Source organism: Balaenoptera borealis, assembly GCF_965194805.1.
Source record: "Balaenoptera borealis genome assembly, chromosome: 14".
NCBI classification, from domain to species: Eukaryota; Metazoa; Chordata; class Mammalia; order Artiodactyla; family Balaenopteridae; genus Balaenoptera; species Balaenoptera borealis.
Genome location: NC_138875.1, coordinates 45172944 through 45185154, shown reverse-complemented (window position 1 = coordinate 45185154; position 12211 = coordinate 45172944). Strand labels below are relative to the sequence as shown.

The 12211-nt window shown below is 34.7% G+C and overlaps 1 protein-coding gene across 1 annotated transcript in view; it reads right to left on the bottom strand.

Annotated features, from left to right (window-relative positions):
- Positions 1-2038: 2038 nt before the first annotated feature.
- DSC1 (desmocollin 1) overlaps positions 2039-12211 on the bottom strand; it is a gene marked incomplete at its 5' end in the record, with an annotated part of 30609 nt that continues 20436 nt past the window's right edge. Inside the window, 6 exon segments of the mRNA XM_082354416.1 lie at positions 2039-3552; positions 3554-3652; positions 4535-4789; positions 5514-5635; positions 6961-7203; positions 7534-7749. Coding sequence (XP_082210542.1) covers positions 3454-3552; positions 3554-3652; positions 4535-4789; positions 5514-5635; positions 6961-7203; positions 7534-7749 — 1034 coding nt within the window. The 3' untranslated portion in view covers positions 2039-3453.

The following is a 12211-nucleotide window of genomic DNA, read 5'->3' as shown; positions in this document are numbered from 1 at the left end:
GCGGCCTCTCTTGTTGCGGAGCACAGGCTCCAGACGCGCAGGCTCAGTAGTTGTGGCTCACGGGCCTAGTTGCTCCGTGGCATGTGGGATCTTCCCAGACCAGGGCTCAAACCCATGTTCCCTGCACTGGCAGGCAGATTCTCAACCACTGCGCCACCAGGGAAGCCCGAAATTTCCTTTTAATAATAATTCCATGTTATAGCATTTAATGGTCCCTAAACATGGACAAATAAAAACACTCCACAATTACAGGTATTCATTGTTGCACTCTGACAACTAAATTTTTAAAAATTTGAAATCTTCTGTATCCTCAGACCAAATACAGAGGAAGGTCACACTTATTTTTAATTGTTTTTTTCTCTAAAGTTAGTAAATAAACAACGTCTAACTCCATAGATTGATTTTATAAAGGGCATTTTATTCCTATCAATCAAAAAACTTTAAGTAAAGATTTTAAAATAATTTGATCTATCCACATGAAATGCATATTATAAATATACTTTGCACATAACATTTCTTACACAATTATTCTATCTATATATTTGAAAGTGGTTATTATTTTATTGGTAGTGGCAAGGATTTGAGATCAAGTGTGGTTTTTATTTTTTATTCAACACTATCCTTTCAAAGAGTTTTTTAAAACTATGCTTGCTTAAATTTACTGGGCCCTACAAACTATACAAGGATCCATCCATTCTTTTTTTTTTTTTTAATTTTTATTGGCATATAGTTGTTTTATCCATTCTTAATAGTGCTTTCTCCTGCTATACGTAGTACTCTTTTCTTTAACCTAATTATGTAGAAAGACAAAGGCAGTTTCTGGTCAAATGAAATGTTCCTTCACATTTATTAGAAAAGCAGATAAAAGAGACCAGAAACATGTAGCAATATACATAATTTGTTTCATTACCCTAATCTAATTGAGGATTTTCAACTAGTACAGGACTTTTATAACTAACGCACACCAAAATGGAGTTAGCTTTTCCTCTATGATAATAAAAATCCTCAACTCTAGAACACCTATTGTGAACATTTTCCAAATAACATAGCATATTCCATTTTCTACAAGTAAACATATGCATAGATACCAAATTTTACAAAATATTTTTAATAAACCTAGGAGGAATTAAAAGCTCAGCAAAGTTAAGGAAATATTTAACAAAGCTCATTTATAACAATTATATCAATTTTCATCTGTCTTGGTGTTTCCATGGAATTTTTTCACATGAAATAGTTTGAGATCTTGATCAAGATAGGAAAGTTTAATTGTACATTTTCCCTAACTATAGATTTAATTCTTGAAAACAATTCAGAATGATTAACTTACTGACAATTAATTAACAGACAATTAACTTACATGAAATAATCCATAAAATACAATGTTCTATTAACAAAGTAAATTTGTAAACAGTCCAGTAGAGTTTCATAAATTTCATCAGTCATACAATTAACATTTCATTTTGAGTGTAAATAAAGAATGACTTTGAATTTCCTAAATAAACCAAAAGGCGTCATAGTTCCTCTGTGAGATAAATTTTAACGATATTTTGAAAACATTTTAAAATAGTCAAAACTGCTTAATACAAATTCATTTCCCACATTTTCTAATAATTTTGGTTATAGTTTTACAGTTTCTTCTCTTGCTGATTGAGAAATCAGCCTTTGGCCTTTAATTGTATTTTATGTTCAGATACAAATTTTCTCTTTCATTCTTAAATTTAAGAAATATGAAGACATAAACAAACATGTAAGTTAATGTTCGACTAGTGATTTTTAATTGCTTAGCAAGCATACTGCATCTACATTCAAGAATATAACTTAACACATTATTATTATATATTTCCAAAATTTTAATATTATATTTTAAAATTTCAAAGCTGGTATCATTGTCAGAGTAACATGTACATCAAATAACAGATATCCAGAAATTGCATTACTCTCCAAAATTATTTTACTGACAATGGCTATAAAAATGGACACCTTTTAAATATAATCTTACTTATTAAAACTACTAAAAAAAAAAAACAAAAAAAAAACTACTTTGTTTTTCTGCTCTAATATCCAACTTCATATCAAGAAACACCTTTACTTAGAAACTGTGAGTAAGAATAAGGAGACTAATCACAAAATTTAAGATCAGATACTCATTTGTTTCAAAGGTTAACTAGCTAATAGATTAAAAAAATTATTTTTGTCTGAACGAGAAATATCCTTGTGATATATACAGTTAATGTGTATAAATCTATAGAGTTTGGCACAAAACACTATTAAAATATTATTTAAATAAATGGTTTCTTTCTAAATTAATAAAATATAATGTCCTATTAAAATGCTATATATTCAAAATAGTTTATTAACTCATGTTTTCATTTTTTTTATCCATCACCATTCAAAAAATGTTTGGTAAGAATTGCGTTAATAGATTTCAATTTTTTAACATATATATGCCAGACAATTTTTCTGAAAGTGATTACCAATGCAGCCTGAGTATTAGGTTCCAGGTCAGATAGTCATTCAATCTTTAGCATACTCAAAGGGCGGAGCACTGTGTATGAGGGTTGTAAGCCTAATGCCTGCTGGGCTAGTTTCCCAAATACTTGAAGATGGTGGCGTGTGTCACACTAGAGAGAGCATGTCCTTGCCAAGGTATTTATATTTTTAAAAAGTAATAATACATCATGGTGGGCAAACAAAACACATTTGTGGGTTTCAGTCAACCCATGGGTATCAAGGCTGCAATTCTTTCATGGAAATCCTCTCACGTGATCCTTCAAAAAAAATCTCAGCAGCTCAAATTGCTGTGAGCTTGTTCTGGTCCATGTCTTTCCAACAATTCTAGAACCTGTAGGAACCTGATGATGCATCCACATGGACAGAGATCTCAGGATCGAGCTGGGAGCACCTCCGCAGGGTGAAAAATATAGTGGGAGATGAGCCTTATTTACCAGTTGGAGACTGTATCAAAGAATGTTTAAAGAATCCTTCAGCACAGAGCCATTCAGATAGAGGAAGCAATTCTCTTGCACCAAAGACAATACTTCTAAAAGCATAATTGTCCCCAAGACTGTGAAGAAAATATTTAATTTTCATCTAAAATAAAATTGTACTTTTCACTAGCTCCCCCATATACTCCTCCAGAGCATACCAAGTAACATAAGTTTTCAGATAGAAGGTGCAAGACAGCACATAGTACAGTCCTAGAAAGGGCAATATGTACATGCATATAAATGGAAATTAACAAATGAAACATTTATTTCTAGAGAACATGGAAGTTATCTCAGACAAGGAGAATTAGAGGGAGCTTCGTATTTATAGTATCCTTATCTATATGACTGGAAGTTTACTTCCAATAAACAAACACTTTAGCAGATGCTGCTGTCATTTTACATTCAATAAACTCCTACATGTGCATTCGTAACACATGTGCATGTGTTACTCTATTAAAAGGCACATTTATTCCTTTACACATGTCTTTGCTAAGGTCCTAAATTTGGGTTCCAGATGATCTAGAAACTCAAACCCCTCTTCTTCCGGCTGATCACTGCAGCAGCCAAACTGAACCGGCCACAGACTCTTTTCCTTCATAGTTAGAGGAGTGGACATAGTCTGCAGACTGTTTATGCTCCTCGTCTTTTCCATACAGATACACCTCCTGTTTTGAAAAAGCACATTTTATTATTTTTTAAAAAACACCTAAATGTATTAGCATAAAAATAATGTCTTTGATTTACCTTTTACTGTTTAATTTTAAATCAAAGTGTGTCCTCTAATGGATTCCTACATATAAAAAATGCACATGATTGGTCTGTATTATATTCATTATTAAAACATAGCAAATATATAAATGCTCCTACTGAACACATGGACGAAAACAAAAGCTCCACATACATCACACAACTAGTTTACAATTTCCCATTTAAACATGAGATTGTATAACTGAAATGTATCTCTGCAACTTTTTCACATATTTGGGGGAAACTAATATAAGCTATGATTCTTACGTTTATACACTATTATATACCTATAATAATATAATACATTACCTGGCTAATATTAATCTATGTTGATTGATCTGAGCATAAAACAAGGAGCTAAAACCCCAAATAAAAGCTTAACGATCTATCTGGTTGATGGCGATAGTCAGGATTTCATAACCACATGGAGGATTCAACATACTAAAAATATTTATAATTTGTGATCTGCACATGTACTCCATAACGAATATTTCACTCTAGGTGATTTTCCTGGCAACTTTTAGGGAAGAAGCTATCAGTCTTTTTACACGTCCTAAAGTATAAAATGCCTACATATGCCACTCCTAGATCAAGTTTTGTAAACCTTATTTTAAAAATTGAACTTTACAAGATCGTTTTTCTCTTTGGGTTTGGCCCTAACATCCATCTATCTCTATGATAATTCAACATGAAAAAGGTGATGAGCTCCAGATGTATGAGGAGGAAAACTCTGGGGAAATCCTGATTTATAAGTAGTGTTTACTTTCATGTAATATGAACTTGAAGACACTGGCACTTACTTTGCCAAGCCGAGGTTGGGTGAAGCTGTGCCAGTCGGTGTATGTGTATCTGCTGGTGTCCGTCACTCCTTGTCCTACACCCTTGACAGATTCCAAGGTCTGATGTCTGCCTCCTTTGATGGGATCCAAAGTGTAGCAGCCTTTGACCACATCAAAACTTTGATGTGTTTTGACTCCCTGGCCACTAAGTGTGCCAACAGACATGCTTGTGTCACAGATGTTGGATTTCTGTGTGGGGAGTCTAATATTTGCTTCCTAAAATGAATAAATCAAATTGAAACTAACAATTTTCTTTCATTTATTTCCCACCATGGGCTAATCACTTACCTGCTGTGCCTCTCTATTCCCCATGCATGAAATCAGGATAATAATAGTACCCGTATCATAGGTGTTATAGGTTAAATTGTATCCCCTCCCCCCCCCAACAAAATTCATATGTTGAAGTCCTAACCCTCAGTGCCTCAGAATGTGGTCTTATTTGAAGATAGGGTCGTTATAGATGTAACTAGTTAAATTAAGATAAGGTCATACTCAATTAAGGTGGGTCCCTAATCCAAAAGGGAAAAGCTGGACACAGACACACACACACACAGAATGCCATATGAAGACTTGATTTATGCTGTCATAAGCCAAGGAACTATCAGAAGCTAGGAGAGAGGACTGGAACAGAATCCTAGCACCTTCAGAGGGAGCATGGTTCTGTGAATACCTTGATCTCTAATTTCTAGCCTTCAGAACTGTAAGACAATAAGTTTCAATTGTTTAAGTTACTCAGTTTGCGGTGCTTTGTTATTGCAGCCCTAGGAAACTAATACAATAGAATTGAAGTTTAAGTGAATTAATACATGCAGGGCACTTGGAGCTCTGCTTGGCATAATAAGTGCTCAATAAGCATTAGCTGTTATTATTATACTATTTTATATAATAATCAACTGTCATCATTGAACCACCATACAAAGCAAAGTGAAAACTGACTTACCATCACTTCTTCTCCGGGTGCTTCAGTATTTGATACAATTAAGTTTTGCTCGGCTACATCTTCTGGAAAACATTTCTTTACTGTACTCTTAGCAGTAACACAGATACATGTAAACAAAATGTCTAAAAAATAAAAATATATAAGTAAAATAGCATTTTTTCATGCTGGTATATATTAAATCATTTGAATCATTTGATTTGTTTTAAAGTTTCTTCAGAGAACTTTAAAAAATTTGTTCCATAAATAGAGATCTCTTTGGGTCATAAAATTTAAAACAGAATATTAACAAATGTATTAGTATACAGACCAGCTCTGTCTTAGTGAGGTTATGTTATTAGGCTAAATAAGATGCAAATCAATAAAAAGGAAGAAAGATGAAGTGAACATAGTTTATTAATAGCTCTCTTCCCAGGTCCAGAATTAAATGCTTTCCTTATTTCCTCCACACTGAAATAGTAACTTCATTTGATTGGAATTTAAGCTAGTATTATTGGTATTTAAAATCCACACAGAACAACTCAAAGATCTTAGAATCATAAAACAAAGAACATTAGGCATAAATCAAACAGGAAAGACAATTATGTAAAATCAGTGCCTGGCTTTGAAGGTGTACATCAAGTGCTAAGAGGAATATCCAGTTTAACCTGGAACACAAATCAATGAACACAGACAAAGTAAAGACTATGGGAAAAGTTTGTAAATGCAAATAGGCTGTATGTAGTCAAATAGATTGTTAAAAAAAGAAAGAAGGGAGGAAGGAAGGGAAAAGGAGCAAACAAAAGAAAGAAGACAGAGAGGAAGAGAGGGAGGGAGGAAGGAAGGGGAGAAGCCTGGGTAGTGATTTCCATCACCTTTGCATCTCCCAAAACCAGTTTGCAGAATGCAAAATCTTAGGATTCTTTGCATCCATTACTTTTCCTCAGTGGCTCACCATATGACCATTTCCCCCACGTTGGAGTCTTATTAAGATATATGCTAAATCACTTCATTAATATACATTAATAACGTTGAGCGTAAACATCTAAGTAAATTTTGAAACTACTCTTTCCACTAACTCTTTTTGTGCATTCACTACATGAACGTGACTGGTTGAGAGACTATAATATTTTGTATGGGAGAGAATCTTAACATTAATTTTATCCAACCTCTTCACTTCACACGTGGGAAAAAGCACTTAAAGAAGAGGAAATGATTTACCTAGTGTCTCACAGCTAATTCTTGGACGAACTAAGGCTACAGTTCTGAAAATTACTTTAAATTTAATCTGCTCTTACTGATAGATTTATTCTTCTATGACTCAGTACCCCAAGCCATAGAGTTCGTGCAAGATTTTTAAAAGGACACATTTATCAAAGGCTATAAATGTCATTGATGTAAAGAACTGCCATATGTTTTTAAAAATATTAGATAACATTTCAGCTAACACATTCTAGATAATTATACTTACATGACAACAATGCAGAACCCAACACCATGGCAAGAATAGCCCATCTTCCAAGTATTGCATTTGATCGCCTTGCATCGCTCGGAACTTTAGTAGTCATTCTACATTCAGATGGAATTGTACAGTCACATACTCTCACTGATAACATGTGTTTTGCAGAAACGCCATGTCTATCTTTTATTTGGAGAGGCACAGAATAATAGTTATAATCAAGATTTTGCAGTTCATGAAGAATGGCAGTTTTACCTATGTGAAAAAAAGACAGATTTTGATTTCTTGAAAAGCCAGGAAAATTAACTGACATTGCTCTATGCTTACCTATACTATTCTATATTTAATATATTATTCAAATATTATATTAAAATGGATTTGTATGTTTTCTTAAAGATATTCAGAACAAGAGTCTAAACATAAGTATATTATTCATTGCTTTAAAAAACAAGGTATTATCCTTTTCCTGGGATCAATAAAATAATTTACTAAAATTAATATTTATTTATTACAATGAACTAAGGTGAAAATCTAGACCACAATCTTAAGTTCCTATTGATTAGAAGGTTTAGCATAACTACATACCATCCGTTAATGTTTCTATTGTCCAAAGTTTGCTGGCAGAATTATCGAGAATGAATTGAAAAGGTGGCCCATTATCAGGTCCATCTTGATCTACAGGTTTGAGAACAGCAAAATCCTTATCATGCCGACAAATTGTCACTTCTTTTTCAATTTGTGGTGGGTAATCATTATCATCTTGCAAAAGAACTACTAATGTTCCAGGGCAAGATCTGTTATCTAAGAAAAACAAAAAATAGGATGTTTCTTCACTTAAAATTTATTTTCAGCAATCTCTATGATGTACAGTTGACATCTGCTTTCTACTAGTGGTCTGAACTGGAATTTCATACACTTTCCGATCCACAAATAGCATTGCTACCAGTACAAAATAGTGACATTACTCTTCCTTGGAGCTTGGTAGCTGTATCAGATGATATCTTGAGGTGCTTTTTAAAACTAAAAGGTATGAGATTACAAGTAATGTCACTAATGAATAACCAGTTAAGAAGAAAATTGATTTCTTACATCTTTCTTTAGGAAGAACATACTTTCATGCTTAAAATAAAAACACTTTACTTTTGGTCATAGTCACTTCCTTGACTTCCTCTCCTGACCTTTTTCTTCATCTACTCTTTGTTCAAACTTTGTAAAACTGATCATCAAACTCAGTAGGTGTGCTCCTTCCTGTGTGCAGCTTTGGCACATTCTATTGCCACTGCTGGGAATACGTTTCTTCTCTTCTCTGCCTGACAAAACCTTATTATCCTTTAAGAATCCATTCAAATATCACCTCCACATGAAACCTGCTGTGACTTCTACGGACAATGGTAGCCACATTCTCCTTCAATTTCTCAGAACCCTTGGTTCATCTTTGGCTCACGCACTGAACTGTGAACATGTTCATCCTAAGGGCTAAGTTGTATTCATCTTGAGAGCCTAGTGATCTGGGCACAGTATTTCTTGGCTAACTTAAAACTTAATACTAACACATTGAATATAATGCACTTACTGTTTTTAGACTTGTAAAAAAATTAATTGAATAAACTGTAAAAAAGTTTCACACATCCCCCGCCTGCCGCGAATTTAATCAATTTGCTTTTAAGAATAAGAACTGTTGGGCTTCCCTGGTGGTGCAGTGGTTAAGAATCCGGCTGCCAATTCAGGGGACAAGGATTCAAGCCCTGGTCTGGGAAGATCTTACAAGCCGCAGAGCAACTAAGCCCGTGCGCCACAACTACTGAGCCTGCGCTCTAGAGCCCACGAGCCACAACTACTGAGGCCCACGTGCCTAGAGACCATGCTCTGCAACAAGAGAAGCCCACGCACGGCAACGAAGAGTAGCCCACACTCGCCGCAACTAGAGAAAGCCTGCGCACAGCAACAAAGAACCAACACAGCCAAAAATAAATAAATAAAATAAATTTATTAAAAAAAAAAGAGAGAATAAGAACTGTTACTCATCTCCAGCTCTCCACTATTATTGGCCTAATGTTTCACACATAAGTCTAAATAAATATTTTTAATTAACATAACGCCCATTACTGGTGTTTAAGAGATAATGAAGTTTAAAGAACATGTTCAAATTTTATCATTTGTAATAAAATTACAAACTACTATAAATGGTAAGCTTTCAAAATTGAAATAAACAGAAAAATAACTGATGAAATTTCTCACTTTTTTTGCTTTGAATGCTAGTCTAAATTTTGGTGCATAAATATTGAATTTATCATAAAGACTACCATAAATCATGTGTAAATGTAATCTGTTTTTTCTTTTTAGGTTGAAATAACAATTAAGCCATATTGGATAGTGTATTTCAGTGAAACTTTTTCTGCTGAATAACTAAAAAATTAATTTATTCAAAGTGACTTTTAAATTAATCACTTACATAAGTTAACTGCAGTATATACCTATTTTATCTGGACAAGTTTTACAATATCTAGAAATTAAAGAGAGATACAGGGGGCTTCCCTGGTGGTGCAGTGGTTAAGAATCTGCCTGGCAATTTAGGGGACATGGGTTCAAGCCCTGGTCCGGGAAGATCTTACATGCCGTGGAACGACTAAGCCTGTGCGCCACAACTACTGAGCCCACATGTCACAACTACTGAAGCTCGCATGCCTGGAGCCCGTGCTCCGCAGCAAGAGAAGCCACCGCAATGAAGAGTAGCTCCCACTCGCCACAACTAGAGAAAGCCCGCACACAGCAACGAAGACCTAACGCAGCCCAAAATAAATAAAATAAATAAATTTATTTAAAAATAAAAAATAAAGAGAGGTACAACTTTTATTTAAAAAAATCTGCAATAGCATATAAACATTTGGGACTGCCATAAATTTGTAAATAAATTTGAATACAAGTAACAACTTTAAACCCTAACAAAGAAGTGAATAATGGGAAAAAAGAAGCTTTTATTTTTTTAATTAAAAAAAAATAGTTACAGATACTACCTGTGAGTCAACATGTGTGCTCTGATTTTACTTTTTAAAATTTAAGCAGAGAACTATTTCTCTTTAAGGAACAATAGAAATCACTTTAAAAAAATCTAATAAAGAAATAGGGAGACTTCCCTGGAGGTCCAGTGGTTAAGAGTCCATGCTTCCAATGAAGGAGATGCGGGTTTGATCCCTGGTTGGGGAACTAAGATTCTGCATGCCACAGTGCAGCAAAAAAAAAAAAATTCTACCAACATTCATCACATAAATGATTATTTTCCATCACAATCTGATTTAAGCATGTTGTTAAAAAGAGGAAAACTTGAAATTGTTAAAATGGATAGTAGTCAAAGCCGCAGCTGAAAACAAAGTCCTAGATGCCTTCTAAAACTATGAAAGACTGATTGCAAATTTTTTCCTTACTTCTGGGAAATAGAGCAAAAAATAAGTAATTACTGATAATAGTTGAAGATTGTGAAAATGTAATTGAGTGTGTATGTTTGTCTACTTCTAAACCTTATTTTAAATTAAGCACATAAGCAAATGCCAAGTATCGGTGAGTAAGGAATGTCATAATCTTGGGGCTAGAAAGTACATCTTGTATTAACTAAAATCTAAACTTACATGTCAACAATAGGGACTCTGAAAAGCAAGAGTTCCCCATTGCTATTTAAAAGTTTCCAGGAACCAGAAGTTCACTGTTATGAATCAGCCCACTCCATGTACAGAACTCGTTAATTAACCACTAGAAAGTTTTCAGGTTCTTTCTTATCAAGCTATAATACACCTCCTAATCATTTCCAATTTTTTCATGGGTTATTTTGGACTATACACAAAATGTTTACCTCTTCCACATGACAACCCTGAAATATTTATTTTAAGAAAATTCTTTTTACAGCCGAATGTAACAAAGTGTTTGTAAACATTTGAACTCAAGTTTCTATAATACATTAAAACTAACTGTTCCAGGTGCCTATTATGCACCTGAACTTGCAAAGTTCTTGGTAGTGAAATTCACAACCTGCACCTGGAGATTCACAGGGCTCTCAAACAACAGAGGAATGACAAATATCAGTACCTACACGAAGCAAACATGCCAAGATCTCTGCCAGATGCTTGGTAAAAAAAATATTTAGCAATGATAAGGGTCCTTGTATGAAAATGAGTTCAGAGTCTAGCTGGAGGAAAAGAATGTACATGAGAAACAATGAGAGCACCCTTTTATAGAGAAGACACATCACCCGTGATAATTACGATATTATTCCCAGGGAAGGAGGGCGTAAAAGGTGTTCATAGAGGAACTGAACAGGGACTTCCCTGGTGGCGCAGTGGTTAAGAGTCCGCCTGCCAGTGCAGGGGACATGGGTGGTTCGAGCCCTGGTCTGGGAGGATCCCACATGCGGCGGAGCAACTAAGCCCGTGTGCCACAACTACTGAGCCTGCGTGCCACAACTACTAAAGCCCACACACCTAGAGCCCGTGTTCCGCAACAAAAGAAGCCACCGCAATCAGAAGCCCGCGCACCACAACGAAGAGTAGCCCCCGCTTGCCACAACTAGAGAAAGCCCGTGTGCAGCAACGAAGACCCCACACAGCCAAAATAAATAAAATAAATTAAAAAAAAAAAAAAGAACTGAACAAAGACTAGTGAGAGCTACTACAGAAGATGTCACTGCCATTCATTTGAAGAAGCAAAGGGACCTGAATTTCAAACAGGAGGGGCAGTCTAATTCTAGGTGGAGGGTGTATAAAACAGTGCTTTCTAGAGTGAAAGCAGGGAAACCAGCCTGACGGACAAAAAAATTGACACAAAAAATACACAGAAATAAACCGGATTCTAAGAAAGCTGGAATACCTAGATCATCATCATAAAATATTTATGAGCATCAAAACTAAACATTCATTTGGAAATATAAGTAATTATATATTTGGCCCTTGGAAGCATATATTAAATGGATTAAAGTTCAAATAAACAAAATCCTTCATGACACCATACGGTCTTCCTTTAACATTTATAGCACCCTTATCTTTACTTCTTGAGCACATCCAGGTTATCCATGGGCCTGGGGCATAGAGTCACAAAGTTTAGATTCGACATTTCATTTCTTTGTGCTATGATCACTGTATTTAAAGACATTCTTTTGTCACCAAAAGACCAAGTTAATTTCTTATATCTGTTTTCCATATTTTCCTTCTCTCCAAAAAGTATTTCATTTTCTATCACCAAGCTTCTGCATTTCCGTGAGGTTTCCTCTCTTTATCCT